The 24,090-nt window shown below is 38.1% G+C and overlaps 3 protein-coding genes across 3 annotated transcripts; 2 read left to right on the top strand and 1 right to left on the bottom strand.

Moving 5' to 3' along the window:
- The first annotated feature begins 1,693 nt into the window (after positions 1–1,693).
- Positions 1,694–9,950, top strand: LOC132113855 (RE1-silencing transcription factor-like). Its single transcript, XM_059521883.1, has 4 exons — positions 1,694–1,849; positions 4,017–4,939; positions 5,058–5,141; positions 6,262–9,950. The coding sequence occupies exons 2-4, from the start codon at positions 4,027–4,029 to the stop codon at positions 8,262–8,264; spliced, it is 3,000 nt and encodes a 999-aa protein (XP_059377866.1). The 5' UTR covers positions 1,694–1,849; positions 4,017–4,026; the 3' UTR covers positions 8,265–9,950.
- Positions 9,951–9,973: 23 nt separating this feature from the next.
- Positions 9,974–12,576, bottom strand: LOC132113854 (nitric oxide-associated protein 1-like). Its single transcript, XM_059521882.1, has 2 exons — positions 11,477–12,576; positions 9,974–10,650 (listed from the first exon to the last, which is right to left on the bottom strand). The coding sequence occupies exons 1-2, from the start codon at positions 12,081–12,083 to the stop codon at positions 10,385–10,387; spliced, it is 873 nt and encodes a 290-aa protein (XP_059377865.1). The 5' UTR covers positions 12,084–12,576; the 3' UTR covers positions 9,974–10,384.
- Positions 12,577–12,753: 177 nt separating this feature from the next.
- Positions 12,754–23,881, top strand: polr2b (RNA polymerase II subunit B). The gene is made up of 25 exons (XM_059521876.1): positions 12,754–12,900; positions 13,233–13,305; positions 13,436–13,586; positions 13,672–13,784; positions 15,918–16,137; positions 16,278–16,436; positions 16,554–16,718; positions 16,854–17,050; positions 17,237–17,356; positions 17,472–17,658; positions 17,752–17,895; positions 17,990–18,129; positions 18,303–18,414; positions 18,502–18,656; positions 18,734–18,932; positions 19,474–19,642; positions 20,251–20,347; positions 20,444–20,538; positions 20,860–21,110; positions 21,212–21,301; positions 22,015–22,122; positions 22,408–22,521; positions 22,934–23,094; positions 23,197–23,392; positions 23,647–23,881. The coding sequence occupies exons 1-25, from the start codon at positions 12,882–12,884 to the stop codon at positions 23,734–23,736; spliced, it is 3,525 nt and encodes a 1,174-aa protein (XP_059377859.1). The 5' UTR covers positions 12,754–12,881; the 3' UTR covers positions 23,737–23,881.
- Positions 23,882–24,090: the final 209 nt, after the last annotated feature.

Here is a 24,090-nt window from a genome sequence, read left to right as displayed (position 1 = left end):
TATCTTATATCTTTGCATCTACGAACTTAAATGAGCAAAACATAGGATAAACATTTTCTTTTTTTAAAGCTAAACCTTCAGGTCAGGTTCCATTCTGTTTGAACATACCTCTGAGGCATCCATCCTTTATGCAAACTTCAGGCAATGAAAAGAGTGTTCTTTCTTAATGTATGACAAACAAACCTCTGCTGAGCATGTTTTACTTAAGTGAGATTTAGCATGTTAAAAGGCATAACAGAACATCATTATTGTCTTGGTAAATTATTCACTTCCATGCCAGGAATGATGCAGACACTCAACTTGTAACAGTTATTACATGCTCATATAAGTACACCTTCTATTAACCCTGACAAAAAAATCATTAATGATAAAAAAAAGGTAATTATTAGACACAAGTGACAGGCTGCTCTCTTCTGTAGTGACTTTTTCGGTCAGGTTCCTGTTGATCTGAGTGTTTTGCTGATATTTGTATGAAGTTTTTCCTTGATTCTGAATTTCTAATTGTAACAAAGTTCGTAGAACGGGAAGGATGAGGTGGGAACCGGTGAACATTTAAACTTAATTATAATAATAAAATAAACAAGGCTCTCCCCTCTCGTCCTTCACTGTACTAGCAACACCACTAAATAGCAAGTCCTGTGTAGAGAAATGAAATTCACACATCCCACATTGTAGAAATCCAGAAGATGGCTCTATCCTTTTTAAACCTGATTCTTATTTATCTAACTCAATCAATCACTTACTATGTTCCTGGGGTTTGGGTGTGTTGTAACAGTTTTTATTTGATACACATTCATACACATAGGCAATATTTTAACTTTTGACCATTTGAGACCATCATAACCTTTAAAAAACAATTGAAGACTCTCTTCTACAAGCACCATAAAATTGCACCTTCTATTAACCCTAAATAAGTTATTTCGCAACACATAAGAGATTATGAAATGCCAAGTTATTGAACCAGGAAAAAGGATACATTTTGCCAAAGTTGTAATTTATAAAATATATAATTTTATATATTTATTTTATAAAATAATTATAATATATTTATAATATAATTATATATATATATATATATATATTTATTCTTATATCATTTTATTTTATTACTTTTTTTACAGAAAGATTTTTATTAAAATTGTTTCAGAAATATTCTTTTTTTTCCTGTAATAATTGTTTTATATCATAATTTTAAGACCGGATTAAAATACACTTTTCATTAGACTATTTTAATTTTATTAGGAATACGTGATTTTCAATGTGGGTTTTCAAATTTGTCCAAAGTAACACATGCCTTTTCTTAGGAAAAACTGGTTATTTAAAATTGTGAATAAAATAAATAAATAGCCCCCCCCCCCCCCCACCTGTACAAGTTGTTTGCCAAGCACTTGTGTTGATCCTGTGAGTTCAGCTGCTTAATATCGTCCTGGAAATATATTCCTTTAGAAACAGCTTAACATCACTGTTGCCTGTTTGCCACGTGTAGCTTTACGCGACAACAAAACAATAAGTACAACTTGTAGAAACCTGGCTACTGCCAAAGTAACAGTTCCTGTTTAATTACCGGCGCGGTCACCGCGGTATTTTCGTTTGTTAAAATCGGTCTGTCACTCTCTATACTAAAAAAAAACCACACAATAGTAAACCTTGAAAAGCGCGAGAACGGGAGCGCGCCCCGTGTGAGCGAGCGCGCTGACGTCACATCTCCCCAGCGAGGGCGCGCAAGAGCGATGTGCTGGAATGCGCGTGAATGTCGCGTACTTCCTCGACAGTTGTGAGAGTTTGGAAATAACTTCTCTCGAATCTTGTTTATACGACAACGTCGCAAGACAACGAGCGAGCACCGCTGGTGAGTTCGTGGGTTTGGTTCCGTGGGGTTTGGAGCTGATTGGGGTGTGGTTTTGTGTTGTTTTGTGTCGCGCACGAGCCTAACTAAGTTTGGGTAAGTGGAGTGAAAATGGAGGGTTGCATTGAAAGGGAGAGGCGCTGTCCAGGGCTGATTTCAGCACGGAGAGAGATTCAGATCAGGACCAAGGCTAACACACACACGCTGACCAAATTAAAAGTGCAGAAAGTGCATTAAATTAATGAGAAATTAAACAGAAAATCCTCACTATGTTCTTCGATAGAATGTGTTGAATAAAAAGTGTAATTTTGTTGGGTTGTCGTGCGTGGTGTGTTGTTGTTGCATGCATGCAGTTTCCGGAAAAAAAAATTTTTTCATCTTGTTGAAGGTTTGTAACGCAACTTTTGCTGTCAGATTGACTAGAATTGAGGTTTTATACAAATATCCAAGCTGGACAGTGACTTTCCTTTCGTTTTTAGAATAAATCACGTCCCTTTTATGATATCTTTTGACCTTTTGTTTATTCTCAATTCACCCATTTTTCTGTGAGATGCCAATTGGACGCCTTCATTTGATTTAAGTCATGTTGAATCATGCTCTAAAATTAAACCGAGTGATTTTTTATGTTCGGTTTTATTTTTTCGCGCAATGTGTAGCTCGCTCTTCGTCTGATTCAGATGGGTCGTTTTTGGAGCTGTCCAACAAGGTCAAAGTTTTCACTTCTTATTTTGACAACTTTGATTTAACGCCATCATATTTTCACGCAAAGCCCGTTTGAGCTTTCACAGAATGTTAATGCTTTGATGGTTGAATGAGTTAATCTGAATAAACGTTCTTGTCATGCTGCTTCAGTTCACACATCGGTTATATTTTCCCTCCTCCACTGCTAGAAGTTGGTGGTGCTGTTTTAAAATGGCCGAACACATTTCAGAGCATGCAAACTCACAGGCATTACACACACACACACACACGTTTGTTTTTGTGAAAAGTGGCTTCATCCCATAGGCGTAATAGTTTTTATACTGTACAAACTGTATATTCTATGGCCCTACACCAACCATACACCTAACCCTAACCCTCACAGGAAACTTTGTGCATATTTACGTTCTCAAAAACTCATTCTGTATGGTTTATAAGCGTTTTGAAAAATGGGGATATGGGTTATGTCCTCATAAGTCACCCTCTCCTTGTAATACCTGTGTCATACCCATGTCATTATACAGAGTTGTGTCCTGATATGTCACAAAAACAAGAGCACACACACACACACACACACACACACACACACACACACACACACACACACACACACACACACACACACGGCTCTGTTTGCCATGATCATACTTCTCCACACTAGAGCAGGTTTAATTAAACTTTAACTCCATACGAGCAAAATACGAGACCTATTTTTAAAACTTTGTCTGCAGTACAGTGTAGCATTTACTGTTTATAGAATCTAATCTCTGAAGTGTTATATGTAGTATTTAGAAATATTAAATTTATGGAATGTGGATAATACACTGTATGTATAGCAAAGTATTTTAGGCTGAAGTGCAAAAATGTTTATTCTGAATAATGCAGCTCAATAAACATAGATTGTGTTTTGTTATTGTTGCTCTGAATATATTTCATGCTTGTCTTGGTTAGATTGCATCTTAAAAAAGTCATGCCTTAAAATTGTATTCATTACTTTTACTTTTGGGGAGCATTGCCATACATGGTTGGGAGCTCTGAACTGTTATATATACTGAATATAGACACTTGCATATAGACTGAACTTGACACTTGTCTGCAGTAATTCCTCAAAATAACCTAGAGTTAAAGCTGTTAGTGCTTTGATAGTCTTCATACCAGAAAAAACAGGGTACTTTATTGACTATAAAGATGTGTGTCGGTTTAGGCTTTGTTTGTTTCTTCTTAAACGTGTTTGGGAGAGTGAAATTGCACAATCCGCTTTATCCTTGTAGGGTTAATCAATCAGAGATGGGCTCAGCCTAGACTCCTTATCTCAGAAAAAGATGCCTTTTGATTTAATCATTCATTTACATGAAAGTGTTTGTTTTGTCATAGTCAAATTTCACATACACATTTTTATTAACTTATATTTTAAGTGGCACAAGCTATATTTTAAGTGACACTGAAATCACTGTTTCTATTTGCATTTCAGCTGGTTGAGCATGTCTGCTCAGACTGTGTATCCAGCCACTGCTGGTCTCTTCATGCCTGTTGGCATCCCATTACCAGAGGTCGGCCATGAGCTTCCCGAGCTGCCTCAGAACGATGTGGCCGCCCCTCAGCTAGTGATGCTCGCTAATGTGGTGGTATCATCAGAGGTGTCTTCCTCAGACTACAATGCAGAAGAGAAACAAATGGTCGAACTCAAGACCGTTGGATGCAACAATTACTCTGACAGCGAGGAAGAAGGTGTTATCAGATACAGCCTTGACAGCTCTGAGATATCTGAGTGCGCATATGCTGAACATGCCACTCGGGTTGAGCCAGAGTTGACAGAAAGTGTAATAGAGCAGATTGAAATGGAGCGAGTAGAAGACCTCTCCAAACCATCTGAATCCTCATCAGCAGAAAAACGTAAGCGCACCCCAGTCGTCATCTTCGAATCCAACAAAAAGAAGAAGAAGCCTTTCTTTTGTAAACCGTGCCAATACCAGGCTGAGAACGAGGAGGAATTCATTCACCATATTCGTGTTCACAGTGCCAAGAAAATGACAGTGGTAAATGGTGCAGCTGACTCTGACGAGGATCTGGCCAGTGAGTCAGGCCAATCTCAGACCGCGAACACAGAGAATAATGAAGGTTTGGCTAACTCCAAAGGTGTGATCCGCTGTGAGCGCTGTGGATACAACACCAACCGTTACGACCACTACATGGCTCACCTTAAACATCATACTAAGGAGGGTGAAGATCAGAGAGTATTCAAGTGCACCATTTGTGCTTATACCACCATCAGTCAGTATCACTGGAAGAAACATCTGAGGAATCATTTTCCCAGCAAGCTTTTCACTTGCAACCAGTGCTCATATTTTTCTGACCGCAAAAATAACTACATACAGCACATCCGGACCCACACTGGTACATCTTAAATTCTCCAATAAGTCTCAATTCAATACAATCACGCCGATTAAAAAGTTTAAGTGTAATCAGAAATATTTGTGAAAAATAAAACAATTTGATTTGATTCTTCTTGTAGGTGAGCGTCCGTTCCAGTGCATATATTGTGACTACTCCAGCTCCCAGAAAACTCATCTTACCAGACACATGCGAACCCATTCAGGTGAGTCTCTTGTCCATCTATTGAAGCAGTCTGATGCTGAACTTGATCTAGAGCAGTGGTTCTTAATCCTGATCTTCTTGTTCAACCCACCTGATTCAGACTATTAGATTATCTTCACACACAGACAAAAATAACTACATAAGTGTAAAGGGTTTTTTAACCGTAATCATGGGATATGCATAGTAGTCATGTCTCATTCACTTAATTTGAATGGAACAACTTTAAATGGATGAAATATGCTGCTTTTTTTAACTGGAATCATTGTGGAATATCCTGTGATGTCTGTTTTGTGGGGCACTTACAGTCAAGTGGAACAAACCTCTGAAGTGATAAGAGAAACATACAAAATGTGCAGAGAGGGGGGGGGGGTAGTCACAAGGACTAGGATTAGGAACCGCTGATCTAGAATATATATTGTCATGTTTTAGGATTTATAATGTAATTTGTTAAATTCTAGTCCAGGTTTTGATTTAATGAATCTGTTCCAAAACCTACTGAGCTGCCTTGTTCAAAGACTTTCAAAATTTCGTTAGATTAAACCGATAACAGCTAAGCTAATGAAACAATATTTTAATAAGAATAAAAATACATGGCACACAATTTATTTATTTTTAATTAATTTAGTTTTATTAAACCTGTTGCAGTGGATATAGTCTTGGAAATATTCTCTGTAAAATACTTGTAATGCTGCATTGAGTTTAGTAGTTTATTCTATGTTCGGAAAAAGTAATGGGAATTAATTAAAATTAAATGTATACAAATTTGTATACAAAAAGTGCGTGAACATTTTTCAAGGTGACTATTTTGACTCTATTGACTCTATTGACTCTTTGACTATTGTGAGTGAGCTGTCTGGGTTTTGGGACAGAGCAAATGTGCTCAAGGTCTCCGTTTTCATCTTGTCTCATGACATTTCTCTCTTTTGTTGCACTCCGTGGAGCCAGATGGCTTTGGATAAAATGGTACACAGTTTGTGATATATATTAGAATGTGATTCTGTATTGTGATGTGTTTGCCTGTATCCCCTGCATGAGACTTGTGTCTGTGTTTTTCTCAGAATGTTGAAATAATAGATTCATTGTTCAGCCTTGACCTTCTCCTTATGGTCTGTCTGGAATAGGTGAGAGGCCTTTCAAATGTGACAACTGCAGCTACCTGGCAGCCAACCAGCATGAGGTGACCCGCCATGCTAGACAGGTCCACAATGGACCCAAGCCCCTAAGCTGCCCTTACTGTCAATACAAGACAGCTGACCGAAGCAACTTTAAAAAGCATGTTGAGCTCCATGTCAACCCTCGCCAGTTTCTTTGCCCGGTTTGCAAATATGCTGCATCCAAGAAGTGCAACTTGCAGTATCACATCAAGTCCAGACACCCAGGATGCACTGATATCTCGATGGATGTATCAAAGGTAAGGCTTCGTGTGAAAAGGACTGAAATGGATGACATTTCACCAAATAAGCTTGAGACAGACCATTCTGGATCGAGGAGATGTGAGGACAAACAGTTTGGAGAATTGGATGATGTTGAATCAGGTCCAATCAACCTCTCCATTAAGAAACCCAATAAACCCAACCATGCTATGGAGACTGAGCTGACTTACAAGACTGTAAAGAAAAACCCAGATGTCATTGTGAAAGAAAAATCTGGAAAGCCAACACAGCAACTCAAAGAAAAAACTGCAGAGAAAAAGACCAATGTGAAAAATGAGGAAAAAGAGAAAAAACATAAGAAGGTTAAAGGAAAGACTTTGGGGAAAGTTGTGGAAATCGCCGTGGCGCAAACAAATGGTTGCAATGACAAACAAGCTAATAAAAAGGAAATGAAGAAGGTAGAGAAATCTCCTAAATCTGTTGAGAAAGTAGTGAAAGGTCGTCCTAAGAAAGAGAAGCCATTGAAGGAGACCGCCAATAAAGTTATTGTGAAAAATCAACCCATTGTTGAGGAGCAAATGTTAGATCTGGATAAAGAAAGAGCAGAGAAAGACCCTCTAGACAAACAGCAAAATGAGAAAGAGGAAAGAGAGCTGCTAGAAAAGAAAAACAGAATGTTGAATGAGAAAACAACGGAGACTAAAGACAAAGAAAGTGCAAAGGATTGCAAGAAATCTCAACCCAAGAAACCATGCAAGAGGCAGACAAAATTGTCAAAGGTCAACAGGGAAAAAGATACCCAGAGTACAGAAGCAGTGCAAGAAGTCAGGACTAAACCTGTCAAAAGAAAAGCAGAGAACATGAATGCACCAGCCACTGATTCTTCAGAACCAAATTGTCCCTCAGTGCGGGTCAAGCGCACAACGAAAGATACAGCCAAGCCATCAACAAATTCTGGAGCTCCAGAGAGAAATCGCACCATACCTGAGGTTCTACAGGCCATGAAGAGCAAAGCCAAGAATGCTAAGGTATGTGCAAGCAAACCTGAGACTTGTGTCGTTGAACCTGAGAACACCAATGAAGTCCCAGAGAAGCTAAGCAATCTAGAAGCTGAAAAACAGCCCACCACCATAACACTGGAGGTACTTGTCCAACCAGATGAGCAGACACCTACAGTAGTGACCTGCCAAGATGAGAGGAATCACAAGGAGTCTGCTTCTGTTGTGGAGGAACTCACAGTTCCATGCCAACCCCAAAATCCAGACTCTGAACAACCTAAAGGAATTGAGAACAAGGTCTCACATGAGATAGTAAATTCAAAAGAAATTACAGATGTAGACAGTGGAAGTGAGATGCCTTCACCTACTGACAGCGAGACATCTCCGGGTTTCAGCCAACAGCAGCCTGTTTTCAGTCCAACTCTTGAACTTCCCGGTCCACCTGGTCACAAATCCACTGATGCAGAGGATGACGAAGGTATCCACAGTAACGATGGGGGAAGTGACATCAGCGATAGCGCCTCTGAAGGAAGCTACGACTCTGGTCTTAACGTACTAGCTGCTGTCACCGAGGGTGGAGAGAAACTTCCAGGGACTCCGACAGAAGAGCTTCCATCTCCAACCAAACTACTCAGTCACACGTGTATCTTCTGTGACCGTACCTTCTCTTTGGAGATGGACTACCGTCGCCACTTGAACCGGCATTTAGTAAATGTGTATTACCTAGAGGGGGCGGCTCAGGGTAATAAGTGAGGGGTATCTTGTATGGAAAAGGGCAACTTTTTTGTGTTCAAAGCAGTTTATGAGGTTCTCCTAGACTTGGAACTGAACAAACCTTGTTCACTTTGTAATAAAAATGAGGTTCTTGATGGCTTTACAGCTCATGATAGATGTTCTAGATTTTAGCTTGCCATGACGCAACATGAAACATCGACTAGTTGATTTCTTAGCCCAGTATTCTTTCAATTCAGAAATGAAATCCATTATCAACTTGTGGTCGTATCCTATTATTGAACCCAAACTAACTGAATCTTTGCTTGGTCACATGCTCCATGACAAAAGGATCATCGGGGTTTTCTTGTTTATATTGTTACACTACTTGGAAGCAACAAAAAGGAGAACTGCTCTGAAAGCAAGTACACTCTCTCCCTCCATCCCTGCAGAGAGCTCAGATTAGCCAGACCCAGGTGGTCCAGTGCTGAATAGCCCTGAAGATAATGGGGCTTTCAGAGACATTGTGCTGTTCCACTCCACTGAAGTGCCTCCATCTCTGGTCAGCAAGAGACAGAAAGTGTGTTTAAATCTGGCTAATGTCATTGTTTTCAACTGTTTCTTTGTTCCCTTTTACAGTTTAGAGAGCACTTGACAACTAACCATATTCTTACCTTTGAGGCTCTGTTTCACATAAGCTAAACATTTCATTTTAACAGAAAAGTATTTCTCTACACTTCCTAAAGATTTTTCTTTGATTAAGCTTGCTCTGCCTTTTAAGGAAAGTAGCGTGTAGTTTGCACAATAGTAGCTTCTTTTCTTTTTCATTGTAAATTTGCTTTCAAAGTTGTTGTTTTTTACACTTGCATTGTAACTCTCACTTCTTGAGTTTGTAGGTTATTTTATCTGTCAATTTTCTGGTAATATTTGTATTTCATGCTCAGTCCAAAGATTTTTGTATATACACTGTTCATATTTTTATTTTTTATTTGCTCTTCGGTGCCTTGGACAATCAATTTGAGCATTTAAATTAAATTCTCAGATATTTAGATCTCATTTACCTTCAAATGAAAGAATGGCTAGTCTTCTCTGTGTATTCTACCCAATCAACATTTCCATTCACATATCGAATTGGCTATTGACATCACAAATCTGTTTATTTAGAGTTTAACTCATCATATTGAACTGGCGTTTGTGAATGTGTTGTTGCCACAACCCTTGTATGTCAGTAAATATGGAAAGAAATACTGTAAGCGAATTTTACAGAAATGAATTGCCTTTAGTGCATTATGTGCAATATTAAACTTTTGGAAATATCACCAAAGCAAGATGTAGTTTTTTGAGGTTGTAGGGGCAAACCTCCAGGCCTCAGATGGAAAACTAGAAAACATACTATCCACAGATGCCCCAGTACCCCTTAAAAACTGCCATTTTGGATGGTTGGATACTTTATATACTGTAAATGTCCTTTATCACTCTTTTTGTGTTAAGCACTGCTTTTTTGCTTTTCTTCTTTAGAAAAGCATGTTGCCAATTCACAACTCGTATTGTGCCATTTATCAGTCTTTGTATGTAATCAAGTCTTTTCCAATCCCTAGTAAAAGTAGTCAATTATATTAGTTGAAATGTTATGTTGTACCTTGATTTGACTTCTTTATGAATGATCTGAAAAACAGTTTACTATGTGACCTATATGTTTAGCTGAAGAATTTTCAATAAAAAAAAAAATCTTGCTACAATTATTACTTTTTTTCTTTTATTTGAAAGACATTTCAAACAACAGAATGTATAAACATTTAATTATCAAGTAAATTTATAATCATTTAGATATTTTAGTTAAAAAACAACACATTATTAGAAACTGTAATTGTAGCATATAAGCAGTACATTCAGTTCAATTGGAACAATATATCGAAGACCAGAAGATATCAAGAGCAACAGCAATAACACCACCTCATTTTTTCCTTCATACATTGAGCCTCTCAGCAGCTTTCACAGACAGACCGGTGTTTACCAGCGCCTGAGGCTTTCTCGTCTAGAAGGCGGGAGTCTTGTTGATTCTCTGTCCTTTCAGATTCACGATGTGGGGCAGTAAAGGGTGCGCAAACATAGTCCTGCTGATTCAGGAGTCCTCCACAACAGCTGATCTTCTTCGGCTGCTGTCACGGCAACCCAGCCTGAAAAACAAGAAAAATCAACATAAATTTAAGTTTCTTTAAGTTCTTTGATGATGGCTGGGGTTCTATCATAGAACCAGTGTGCATCTTTGATTTCATTGTAGGTGAGCTCTGCATCTGTGAGGCGTCCAAGGATGGATCCTTTTTAATATCTTCCCCCAGGTCTTCTCCAAAGCTCAGACTGTCAGGATCAAATTCCACAAGAGTTTTCTTGGGTGTCTGATTTGCTTGGAATGTTCTCCCAATGTGACCTAAAAATAAAATAAAAAATAAGAATAATAAAATTAAGAAAGTTGCCTCCGGTTAAAAAAAAAAGTTTAATTGTTAAACATTATTAATTTGTGTATTATTAATCATTAATAATCATTAATATTAATGTATTACAAATATTATTAATGTTGTTCCTAGATTTACAGTGGACAGATTTTTAACCGTTTCAAAACCCTGGACATCAACATCATCTTAACAACAGCTTAATTGTTCAGAAATACACAACACATTTCTTAATGACTAAAAGGGTCAAGTATGCTAAAAAAACACCTCTTTGTTCTCATTTTAGTACCTCTCTTAAACACAATACTAAGTCAAAAGTTTGGAATCATGAAGACTATTAAGCTCTCCAAGATTGTGTTTATTTGCTCAAAAATACAGTAATATTACAATTTAAGAGAATGAATTTGCATTTGAATATATTGCAAAACATAATTTATATTTGTGATTCCGAAATCATTCTAATTTGTTGATTTTTGGCTAAGAAATATATTTTATTATCATCAGTGTTGAATGCAGTTTTGCAGCTTAATATATTTTGGAAACTGTAAAAAAATTTTTTTTCAGGATTCTTGAAATTTGAATAGAATGTTTTAAAATAACAGCATTTATTTGAAAAAAGGGAATTGTCTTTGAAGGGAATTAAAAACATTTATTATTCCAACCTTTTGAGTGTTTTAGTGTATTTGAGAAATAGGATTGTAAAAAAAAATCAATAATCTACATAATTCATTAAAAATAATTTACTTATCATATTTACTGATTAATTAATTCCTGACCAATTATATCTTGAATGCTATATCTCACCAGGCCATGGAGATATAGTTGCTTTGTGGATCACATCTGAGGCTCTGGATTTGCAATAATCAGATTTCAGTATAGTATTAAACAGCGTGGATTTTCCAGCATTAACCATCCCGAAGAAATACACATCCCCCTTGTACTTCCAGGTCGACTCCAGTCTCATTATAAGGTTTTCTATACCATATCTTGTTTTGGCACTGATGAGGTGAATGTCTTTGTTATCACTGGTAGAAATGCCCATGCTGGCACAGTATGCCTTTAGCTGATGTTTTATACTCTGCAGGTAATTCTCAGCATCTCCGGGCAGCAAATCTATTTTATTTCCTAAAATCACAATGTGCTTATTCTTCCCAACAAGCTCTGGAAGGTCTGGGATGATGGAGTCAGGGAGAAACAGAAGATTCACTATCAGCAGCACTAAAGCCTTCTGTGATTTAATTCTCTTGACAATCGCTCTGTACTCCTCTTTAGACATGGTAATATTCAAAACATTCAGGTGGTGACTGATTAAAAAGCATGTCTGACATATTGCCTTCTTCAGTTGGTCCTCTTCAATTAACACTCTGATTTTTTTCACTTGGCAGGTAATCTGGGATTTTAGGGTCAGCATCCAGAGCAACAGGTATCACTGACTGCCACATCCACATCAGGAGTGCCATAGATCTTTTGTTGCTTTTTAACCTCCTTTGATTTGATGCATTTGTCCAATGGGAATCCTTCATCATGGAACTCAATCAATGAGTTTTCCTCCACCTCAGACTTTGCAGAGCCCTTTAAATGTTTCATTTGCATTTCCAGTCCTCTAAGGTGCATCTAATTGCCATGCTTTTCATGCTTCGGCTTTGCCTCTGCATTACTTGTAAGATCATGCAAAAGAAGATGATCTGGCATTTCATCATCCTTATAGTACACTGGTTCATCAAAGTCGGCGAACACAAACTGTTCTTGTTTCTGTGGCTCCACTTAAGTGTATAATTCCCGAGGTGGGTTTGATGCTGGCTGTCGAGCTCTTTTTTGAGTGCTGTAACATCTCAGACGTCTGGATGATCTGCACCTCTGTTTTGTGCCCACATGGGTTTCCCAGTCCTTTGATATTAAGCTGGAAACAACCTTGAAAAGCATTTCGCTGGTATAATAATGTATGTCATCAAAAATAATAATGCGTAAAAAAAATTCTGTTTTACTTAACACATTTTATTTAACATGTAAATTATGATTTACTAAATCATTAATGCACAAATACATCTGGATAAATCATTTGCGCCGGAAGTGACGTATTATTCCGTAGCCGTTTGTGTTGTGTTGTTCTTCTCTGATAGCCGCTCAGACGTAAAGCGTTGAAGAGAGGGGCGCGCAGATAACCTCTTTTTAATTTAATCAGAAATAAAGTTATTCACCGGCATATATCATGTATGATCAAGACGAAGGTATGTGTGGAGAAACATAAGCGTAATTTGTGTTTCTTTATTGTTTTATTACAGTGAAAAGTGTAGTTGATTGTAGTTTCAAGCGATAACACAACCTAACGGGCTAACTGGCTAAAGCTAGCTTTGTCGCAAATGGACAAGTTAAACAAACCCAACAAAATTTTACAATTTTAAGTCTTGGTTTTATATATAGTAAATGTATTGTGTAAATGTTAATGTGTGGTTTCCATTAAGACTGATAGAGAGAATGAATGAGGCAATTCATTTGTAAGCATGATTTGTCAGCTACTTTTACACTCTTTGTGTAATTTAAATTACTGTAATTATTGTAGATATCCAGTATGATGAAGATGATGATGAAATCACCCCTGATTTGTGGCAGGAGGCCTGTTGGATTGTTATCAGGTAATTTTGCAGTAAACAAATCGTCATTGCATTTGTGCAACTTTAATTAAAGTTGCTATATATAATCTTGAAGAAGAATCTTGAACTTTATTGACACTGCTTTCCCTGTTTCTTGTCATACTCTTTCCAGCTCATACTTTGATGAAAAGGGTTTGGTGCGACAGCAGCTGGACTCATTTGATGAGTTCATCCAGATGTCTGTGCAGAGGATTGTGGAGGATGCTCCACCCATTGATCTGCAAGCTGAGGCCCAGCACACATCTGGAGAGGTGGAGGAACCGGTGAGTGGCTGGATTCAGTCTCTTTCTGTCATATGTGGTTATGGTCCTTTCTAAAATAAGTTGACTTTCTAATTTTTTTCTACAGCCTCGATACCTCCTGAAGTTTGAGCAAATCTACCTATCCAAACCCACTCACTGGGAAAGAGATGGAGCTCCCTCGCCTATGATGCCGAACGAAGCCAGACTCCGAAATCTCACGTGAGTGACGCCCGTCAATGTTCGATTGCAGTTTAACCCTGTCACGTGAAATAATAGATAATTTGAATTTTTAAAAATGAAGCGTTCATTGAACCTTTAGTATCATATTTCAAGCCATCATATTTGTGGCTCATAGAGTATTATATAGGAGATTATGGAGCTCATATTTGAGGAGGACCGTAAAACAAAATTTTATTCAGAGACTCAAAATGAACAAATATATTGTGTGCAGTTGCTGATATTTATATGGCCAAAGTGATGAAATTTTTATCTGAGCTTCTGGGAAGCATTGAGATCTTTATAATATCTATGAATGCAAAATGCATATAAATATCAGTTTTCATGCTATAATATCCAATAATGTCTTTCATGTCTTAAGATGTTAACTTGCACTTAATATTTAAGGTTGAATTGTGATTAATCCCACTTTTCATTAAAAAAAATATATATTTAAATATACTTTCATATTGCAATAATTTCACCTACAATTTTTTTATTAATGTAGAAACAACATAAAGACAGTATATTTTTTATATTTGTATAATAGCATCTTTTTTTATGACTGAAGGCCTGTATGTATCAGTAATACTAATACTACTGACGTCTCTATGAAATTGTCCCCTCCCCCCAATATTTAATTATTGACTAGCGATTCAACATTACAGTGTAATTGAGAGCTGTGAACTTATAACAATCTTCACATAAACCCATTATAATAAGTGTCATATTTAGCTACCTGTGCCCTTAAGCAAGTAGGACATTTACAGAAATTGATTAAAGTTATCATTAAATTCTAAAAAAAATGTAGATGAATCCTTACAGAAGTTATTGATTTCCTTTTTTTTTCTTTTTTTTCTTTGATTAACAGCCATCACAGCAGTTGGTTATTAGGTTATTTTGTCTGCATTAAGAGCTGTTTTTTCTGAAGATGATGCAGATCTGATACTGATACACATAGTATTTTCTCACAACACTTCCTTTTCTGACCCACTTCAGGCCTTACTAATGAGTTGAAGAGTTGAATCGGATGTGTTAAATGAGAGAGACAGTGCTGGGCTGCTCCAGGACAGTTTTGAAAACCACTGCATTTCAGAGACCTGTTCTTAAATCTGACCCAAATATTTACTTGCATGCAAAGTTTTAAGGCAGCTTTAATAACCTTTTTGTTAACTTAATGACTTAACTGACGACATAACTACGGCATTGCATGCTTGTTTCTTTTGCACTTTATTATGAAATGATATAGGCTACAGAGCAAATCACCACATTTGTACGGCTGACAGGACAGGAAAATTCATTTTTACTGACATATGGCCTAACAACATCTCATCTGACTGAAGTTTAATGTTGTTCTACTGGAGCTCCCTCGTCACCTGTACCTTTTCTGTGCTTATTTGACTAGCACCTGGCTCTGAGGCGAAGTTTGAGTGTGTGTCTGAAAAATTCTGCGTCTAAATAAATGCAATTCTCGTCAAGAAAAAAAGAGGCAGAAGCAGCAATTGTGAGTGGGGTTGGCCAACCCTGGCTCCGCCCCTGCAATAAGTGCATTAAGTATTTTTAACGCGTTAAACTGAAAAAATAATAATCTCATGCATTAATGTTAATTTGAACAAGACTAATTTAAAGGGTTAAATTACCTCCGTTTATCTTCGGAACACAGTTTAAGATATTTTAGATTTAGTCCAAGAGCTTTCTGTCCCTCCATTGAAACTGTGTGCACGGTATACTCTACGAGTACGACGCTGCTGAAGTGTTTTCTGGTGTGTCCAATAACAAAGATAACACTTCAGCAGTGTCGTACGTCAACAGTCACAGCAGTCGCACTCACAACAGACCCAGAAGAGAAGACAATGCTGAATAAAGTCGTAGTTTTTGCTATTTTTGGACCAAAATGTATTTTTTATGCTTCAACAAATTCTAACTTACCCTATGATGTCACATGTACTACTTTGATGATGTTTTTCTTACCTTTCTGGACATGGACAGTATACCGTACACAGTTTCAATGGAGGGACTGAGAGCTTAAAGGTTACTTAATTGCATGGATTTGTGTGAACTTGGTCCCACAGATTTGACACAGGCAGGCAGAGCTTTTATTACATGTTGTATCTGAATGCATGTTGTGACTTACAGGTATTCTGCCCCTCTGTATGTGGACATAACAAAGACCATCATAAAGGATGGGGAAGAACAACAGCAGACACAGCATCAGAAAACGTTCATCGGCAAAATTCCCATCATGCTCCGTTCCACGTACTGTCTCCTGAGCGGCCTGACAGATCGTGATCTTTGTGAGTTGAACGAGTGCCCACTGGACCCTGGAGGCTACTTCATCATCAATGGTTCAGAGAAGGTCAGTTTTGTTTCAAAACACAGAATCACAGACATAATCAAATAAATATTATGTAAGTGAAATCATATCATTTGTTGTTGTTTTGCATCATTTGTTTCAAAAGTCTGATTTAGGTTAAATGTTTTCCGTCATTTCTCCAGGTCCTGATTGCTCAAGAGAAGATGGCCACTAACACAGTATATGTGTTTGCCAAGAAAGACTCCAAGTACGCTTACACAGGAGAGTGCAGGTCATGTCTGGAGAACTCCTCCAGACCCACCAGTACCATCTGGGTCAGCATGATGGCCCGTGGAGGGCAGGTCAGTATCTGTAGACCATGAGCAAGTATTCTGCTTGCAGATTGAGCAAAGTAATTTGGTTTTTGAATTCATTAACCCTTTGAGTACTTCTTACGCAAATATTTCTTCTGTTTCCAGGGAGTAAAGAAAAGTGCCATCGGCCAGAGGATTGTGTCCACTCTGCCGTATATCCGGCAGGAAGTACCCATCATCATTGTATTCCGTGCTTTGGGATTTGTGTCAGATAGAGACATCCTGGAACACATCATCTATGACTTTGATGATCCCGAGATGATGGAAATGGTATGTCCCCTTTTTTGAAAAATGAAGCAATCCTTTGATTGATTAGTAGAGTTTTATTTCGGAAGTACCAATAAATTTGTGATTCAGCTCAATAACTAAAACTAATAACTCCATACTCCCCCCACCCCTGCCCAGGTGAAGCCATCTTTGGACGAGGCCTTTGTAATTCAGGAACAGAATGTGGCTCTGAACTTCATTGGCTCCAGGGGGGCCAAACCTGGTGTCACCAAAGAGAGAAGAATCAAATATGCTAAAGAGGTTTTGCAGAAGGAGGTGCTGCCACATGTTGGTGTATCAGATTTCTGCGAAACCAAGAAAGCATATTTTCTAGGGTAAAATAGCATTATGATTTTTTCCCGTTGGCTGAGCTTACACTACCGTACAAAAATTTGTGGTCTGTACAATTTTAATCCAAAATACTTTACTTATTCAAAAATACTTTACTAATCAATAATATTTACTTAACGATTTTTATCTTTGTGTAATATAAATAAATACTGATTGCTTTCTCTTTTTAGTTATATGGTTCACAGACTGCTGTTGGCCGCTCTGGGCAGACGAGAGTTGGATGACAGAGATCACTACGGCAACAAGAGACTTGATCTCGCTGGACCCTTGCTTGCTTTCCTTTTCAGAGGGTAAAAATAAAAAACCTTTCAGTAAATATTTTAGATAGATTAAATAATGCTTGTGGAATTTTCGAGATGAAAATTGCCTCCAGAGTTGAAATCTTTGTTTATCTGTTTTTCTCAGAATGTTCAAGAACCTGCTGAAGGAGATCAGGATCTACGCACAGAAGTTTATTGACCGGGGGAAGGACTTTAATCTGGAGCTGGCCATTAAGACTCGCATCATTTCTGATGGACTTAAGTACTCTCTGGCCACGGGAAACTGGGGGGATGTGAAGAAAGCCCACCAGGCCAGAGCTGGAGTATCTCAGGTGAGCTCCAATATGCTTTCTTTTCTGTTTACAAACATTTCTTCCATTGATATACCATTTTTTGCGAACTTCATTGCCTTTTTATATACAAAGGTGTTGAACAGGTTGACCTTCGCTTCCACTCTTTCCCACCTACGCCGTGTAAACTCGCCTATAGGACGAGATGGCAAGCTAGCCAAACCCAGGCAGCTTCATAACACATTGTGGGGTATGGTGTGCCCTGCTGAGACCCCAGAGGTAGTACTCTTTAAAACTAGTATGCATGTGACTCAACCCTAACCCAAGGTTTCAATGGAGTGCTTTTTTTTTTTTTTTTTTTTGCTTTTTGCAGGGCCATGCTGTAGGTTTGGTGAAGAATCTAGCGCTCATGGCCTACATCTCTGTGGGATCTCAGCCGTCCCCCATCCTGGAGTTCTTGGAAGAGTGGAGCATGGAGAACCTGGAGGAAATCTCACCTGCTGCCATTGCAGAGTGAGTGTCATCCTGTTCTATAGGGGGCAGCAGCATTCTGCGGAAATCAACGAGTTTCACAAGCTTTTTGTTTTCATAGTTCTATTCTTTTTATTTTCTTTGTTACATTCATAGTCAGTTATTTTATTGAGTTTTTACTGAATCATACAATATAATTGTGTTTCTTCCTTCAGTGCAACTAAGATTTTTGTGAACGGTTGCTGGGTGGGTATTCATAAAGATCCCGAGCAGCTGATGAACACATTGCGCAAACTGAGGAGACAGATGGACATCATCGTGTCTGAGGTGTGACAACACTTGAGCGCCACTCCAGTTTAACGTTTTATTCAGCCTACAGCACCTAACTGTGATCTTGTTTTCATCGTGGTCCAGGTGTCAATGATCAGAGATATTCGTGAGAGGGAGATCAGGATCTACACAGATGCTGGCAGGATCTGCCGTCCGCTGCTTATTGTAGAAAAGCAGAAACTTCTTCTGAAGAGACGACATATTGACCAGCTCAAGGAGAGAGAGTACAACAACTACAGGTACATACATTTGTAAAGAATACCTGGTTTCACAATCTGACTGTTCCTCAATAACAGAGTATCTGTCTCTTGTGTAGTTGGCAGGACCTGGTAGCCAGTGGTGTGGTTGAATATATTGACACACTAGAGGAGGAGACTGTGATGTTGGCCATGACCCCTGATGACCTTCAGGAGAAGGGCGTGGCTTATTGCTCCACCTACACACATTGTGAGATCCACCCGTCCATGATTTTGGGTGTCTGTGCATCTATTATTCCCTTCCCTGATCACAATCAGGTACCGCCCCACATATTACCTCTATGATACCTGTATGATATTGTGGATTTATTAAAAGGGTCATGAACTGCCTTTTTGATATTTTAAAAACGCATAAATACTCAGTACAAAGCAACGATCTGTAATAACAGACAAAGCAATAGTGACCACGTAATAAAAAGTTACTCACACTTGTGTGGAGCGACATTACTGTCGGATACAAGATAGATGCACTGCATCGTCTTTGTCTAAATCCTGCATTGAATTGTGCCTTTTGTAAATTAATCTGCTGTGAAATTAAGTGAACGAATGCCAGGTTCTTACTGATGCTATCTGGAACTTCATTAAAAATAAAGTTCATCCACCCTTTCCTAATGTTAGGATCAGAAGGAAGGCAATGCAAAAGATCAAGGGATTTTTGATTTATCATTTCATGACCACTTTAACATTTTAGAGGATTTTAACATCTGCAAACCCAATTTGAAAATTCTCGAGTATTACCGTTTATAACTGAAGAACTTGCATAATATTGCATCTAAATGATACACACTCTTGTCTACAGTCTCCCAGAAACACGTACCAGTCTGCTATGGGTAAACAAGCCATGGGAGTTTACATCACCAACTTCCATGTGCGTATGGATACCCTGGCACATGTGCTCTACTACCCCCAGAAACCCCTAGTCACAACTCGTTCTATGGAGTACCTGCGCTTTAGAGAGCTGCCGGCAGGTAATCTATTTCTTTCGTTGAACAATAGTGCTGCAACTGTTTCTACTCTGCTGTTCAAAGGTTTGGGCTCAGTGAGATTAAAAAAAAAAAAAAACTTATTAATACTTTAATTCAGCAAGGATTCATTAAATTGATCATTAGTGGCAGTAAAGACATTTATAATTTTACACAATTTATTTCAAACAAATGCTGTTCTGTTAATCAAAGAATACTGAAAACGTGTCACAGTTTCCACAATGTTAAGCACAACTGTTTTCAACACTGATAATAATAAGAAATGTTTCTTGAGCATTACATCATCATATTAAAATTATTTCTGAAGGTTCATATTTACACTGAAGAGTAATGGCTGCTGAAAATTCAGTTTTGCCATACTACTATAAATCGCTTTAAAATGTAACAAAATTGAAAACACTTTTTAAATTTTTATATTTCGTAATATTACTTTTTATTGTATTTTTGATCAAATAAATACAGCCTTGAGCGCATAAAAAATTCTCACCAAACTCAAACTTTTTAACCATATTGTGTTAATGATTTAGACTTAATTCAAAACTAAATGAGAATAATTTGTAAAAATATAAAAAAGATAATATTTTTATTAAAAGGAATCAATTCCATTGTGGCTATTGCATCATATACTGGATACAACCAGGAAGATTCTGTCATCATGAACCGCTCGGCTGTGGATCGTGGATTCTTCAGGTATTGGATTCTAGGTTTTAGCTGGTGAAATTGGAATGTGAAACATTCCTTTTTTGCACTAAGTTCCTGTTTTGATTAAAATGTGTGTCATCTCAGGTCCGTGTTCTATCGCTCATACAAGGAACAGGAATCCAAGAAAGGCTTTGACCAGGAAGAGATCTTTGAGAAACCCACCCGAGAGACCTGTCAAGGTGCAATTCTAGTTTTTTTACTCCTCTTTTCATCCTAACTAGCCTCTAGCAGCATGTTTGCAGCATCATATAATTATTCTGTCCTGACAACTGCATGAAGCAAACAAATCAAGTCATATAATATTTGTTAAATATTTGTCTACATGTGTGGACCATTGAGTTTTTAGTTTGAATATTGTTGTTGACATTCGCTGTAAACCTTAAGATAAACATGAAGATGGGATGAATTGCTTGATGTTTTATCACATCACAGTTAGCTAGAACATGGTGAGGCATTCTGCATAAGGTGCATTATCATTTCTTGTCTCTTTTTCTCTAAAGGTATGCGACATGCCATCTATGACAAGTTGGATGATGATGGTTTGATTGCTCCTGGTGTGCGTGTGTCTGGTGAGGACGTTATCATTGGCAAAACCGTAACGCTTCCTGAGAATGACGATGAGCTGGACAGCACCAACCGTCGCTACACTAAGAGAGACTGCAGCACATTCCTGCGCACCAGCGAAACCGGAATTGTTGACCAAGTCATGGTCACACTAAACCAAGAGGGCTACAAGTTCTGCAAAATTAGGGTGTGCATTGATTCGACTCTGAGGTTTATTTTGCCATTCTTTAAACACTGTTGGTCCAAAATTCATAAATGTAAATTTTGCATTTTACAAACTTTGTGCAGGTCCGTTCAGTTCGTATACCACAAATCGGTGACAAGTTTGCCAGTCGTCACGGTCAGAAGGGTACCTGCGGTATCCAGTACAGACAAGAGGTAAGTGTGCACTATCATAGAGAAGTTTTAAGGCCGATATGATTATTTTGTTTTTGAAAGAAGTCTCTTATGCTCACAAAGGCTGCATTTATTTGGGGGGGGGGATTTTTAAAACAGTATTGTGAAATAATATATTACAGTTTTAAAATAGCTGTTTTTGTAAATTAATTTTGTAAAATATTTCTGTGATGACAAAGCAGATTTTTCATCAGTGGCACATGATCCTTCAGAAATCGTTCTAATATCCTGATTTGCTGCTTAAAAAACATTTCATCAGCATTGAAAAATTTATATTAATTAATATTTTTGTGGAACCCAATATTTTAGTTGCAGGCTTCTTTGATGAATAAAGTTCAAAAGAACAGCATTTATTTTTAATTAAACTCATCTTTTAATCAATGTAAAGCATCTTTGTTGAATAAAAGTATTATTTTTATACTTTTAACCTATTAATATTTAACTTTTACTGAACGGAAGTGTATGAATGGAGGCTGTAATGTTGTGGTGCTCATTTTTAATGTCAGTGTGACTAAATGTGTATGGCAGCTTCGTTTATACAAGCTTGTAGTTGAAGGTCTGTTCACAGGATGTGGCTCTTAAACTGTTCCTGACAGCAGAGAGACTCACAGCTGAAGGCCTTGTAAACGGTCACACGAAAACCCAAATGCAGATGAGGTGCGCGTCTGACCTGAGCTGTGAATTTCTCTCATTAGGACATGCCATTCACATGTGAAGGAATCACTCCAGATATCATCATCAACCCTCACGCCATCCCCTCCAGAATGACAGTCGGCCATTTGATCGAGTGCCTGCAGGGGAAGGTACTTTGGTTCTCTTCTCCTAATCCTGCAAATAGGTCTTGTCTTTTAACTCGTTGTCTACATTAGCGACAGATGTTTATTCTGGAATCATGTCTGCACACGTGCACCACAAAGATTCTCCAGTTTAATCATGTTGACATATTTGGTACTTTGTAAGGAAGGATATTTTACAGAATTGAACGATTCTGGTCCAGAATTCATTCTGCTGCGTTACACTGAATAAAAAGCAGTTTATTCATAAGCAGTTCTGATTGCTTTTATTTTTAAAATTCACTTTCCATTCAGGTGTCTGCTAACAAAGGGGAGATTGGTGATGCCACGCCATTCAACGATGCTGTGAATGTACAAAAGGTCTCCAACCTGTTGTCAGAATATGGTTATCATCTGAGAGGCAATGAGGTAAAGAGCTTCTACCCGAAAATGTGGCAGCAGTATTAAAGGGACTGTCGACCCAAAAATGAGAATTGTTATCATTTATGCATCCTGAAGTTGTTCCAAATTAGTTTACCTACTACCTATTAGTTTATTTCTTCTGTGGAACATAAAAAAAGATATTTGGAAGAATGTTGATAACCAAACAGTTTTGGTTCCCATTGACTTCTGTTGGACAAAAATTCAGTGGATGTCAATGGGAGCTGAAATAGTTTGGTTATCAAAAATCTTCAAAATATTTTCTTTTGTGTTCCGCAGAAGAAAGTCATACAGGTATGGGACGCTGTGAGGATGAGTAAATAGGCTAAGCATTTTAATTTTTGAGTGGACCGTCCTTTTAAGAATGCTTTAAATTTGTTGAAACATGTGGTTTTTGCAGGTTCTTTATAATGGCTTCACCGGCCGCAAGCTCACCTCTCAGATCTTCATCGGACCCACATACTACCAGCGTCTGAAGCACATGGTGGATGATAAGATCCACTCCAGAGCCCGTGGTCCGGTCCAGATCCTCAACAGACAGCCCATGGAGGGTCGATCACGGTGGGACAGCATGATTATACTTTTAATTTTATATACTTTTTTTCTTGCATGATATATAAAATCACCTATGAGATCTTAATTCTTTTGTTTGTTTTTCTTCAGTGATGGTGGGCTGCGTTTTGGAGAGATGGAACGTGACTGTCAGATCGCTCACGGTGCCGCTCAGTTCCTAAAAGAGAGACTTTTCGAGGCGTCTGACCCATACCAGGTTCACGTCTGCAATCTATGTGGCCTCATGGCCATCGCAAACACCCGCACGCATACTTATGAGTGCAGGGGCTGCCGCAACAAGACACAGGTGAGCAAGCACTGATATCCTGTCTGACTGGGCCAGTCAGGTGGTTAATTAATGTCAACATGACATGAAATTTCCCCCTCTGTTATTGATCTTATTATGATCAATTCATCCAGTGCATGGATGCTATAAAGGATGCTTGTTGTTTCAGTTCTTACAAGGAGCGAGCAGTGAGCTATTACCTGAGCACATATATGGATTATTTAAGATGTTAACATGGGCTCTTTCGTGACTCTTTCCATCCTCTGCTCTGTCAGATCTCTCTGGTGAGGATGCCGTACGCCTGTAAGCTGTTATTCCAGGAGCTGATGTCTATGAGCATTGCCCCACGGATGATGACCAGCTAAAGATGAATGATGGAAAACGGGATATACAGAATAATGGAAAAAAAATCATAGGGGAAATTATTTGGAATGGATCCCAACAGCGCTTCCTGTGCTGCTGGGCTTGTGAACTTCTACATTTTTTGTTGTTTTTCATGTTATTGTTCTGAAATATGTTTTGGCTGTTCAACTTAAATAAAGCTTTTTTTAAAAAACAAAGTTGTGATCATGAAGACATTGTTTTTTTCTGCACAGACAACACACTATGTGCCTCTTCAATTGCATCTTTATTTATTAATGTTATACGAATACCAAAACATATAAACAGATGCATTAGATGCTCAGACTTTTATAGGACAACACTTAATTCTACAGTAA

This window comes from Carassius carassius, chromosome 33 (assembly GCF_963082965.1).
Source record: "Carassius carassius chromosome 33, fCarCar2.1, whole genome shotgun sequence".
Lineage (NCBI taxonomy): Eukaryota > Metazoa > Chordata > Actinopteri > Cypriniformes > Cyprinidae > Carassius > Carassius carassius.
The sequence above is the reverse complement of the archived record's forward strand: the minus strand, read 5'-3'. Positions and strand labels throughout refer to the sequence as shown.

What these genes read in the sequence shown, in the direction of transcription:
- LOC132113855 (XM_059521883.1), top strand. Translation starts at nt 4,027, where the DNA reads ATGTCTGCTCAGACTGTGTATCCAGCCACTGCTGGTCTCTTCATGCCT. An exon ending in GCACATCCGGACCCACACTG is followed by an intron (nt 4,940 to 5,057) that starts GTACATCTTAAA and finishes TTCTTCTTGTAG; the next exon opens with GTGAGCGTCCGTTCCAGTGC. An exon ending in ACACATGCGAACCCATTCAG is followed by an intron (nt 5,142 to 6,261) that starts GTGAGTCTCTTG and finishes TGTCTGGAATAG; the next exon opens with GTGAGAGGCCTTTCAAATGT.
- LOC132113854 (XM_059521882.1), bottom strand. Translation starts at nt 12,083, where the DNA reads ATGCTGACCCTAAAATCCCAGATTACCTGCCAAGTGAAAAAAATCAGA. An exon ending in AACTATATCTCCATGGCCTG is followed by an intron (nt 10,651 to 11,476) that starts GTGAGATATAGC and finishes TTTTATTTTTAG; the next exon opens with GTCACATTGGGAGAACATTC.
- polr2b (XM_059521876.1), top strand. An exon ending in TCACCTGCTGCCATTGCAGA is followed by an intron (nt 18,130 to 18,302) that starts GTGAGTGTCATC and finishes TTCTTCCTTCAG; the next exon opens with TGCAACTAAGATTTTTGTGA. An exon ending in ATCATCTGAGAGGCAATGAG is followed by an intron (nt 22,522 to 22,933) that starts GTAAAGAGCTTC and finishes TGGTTTTTGCAG; the next exon opens with GTTCTTTATAATGGCTTCAC.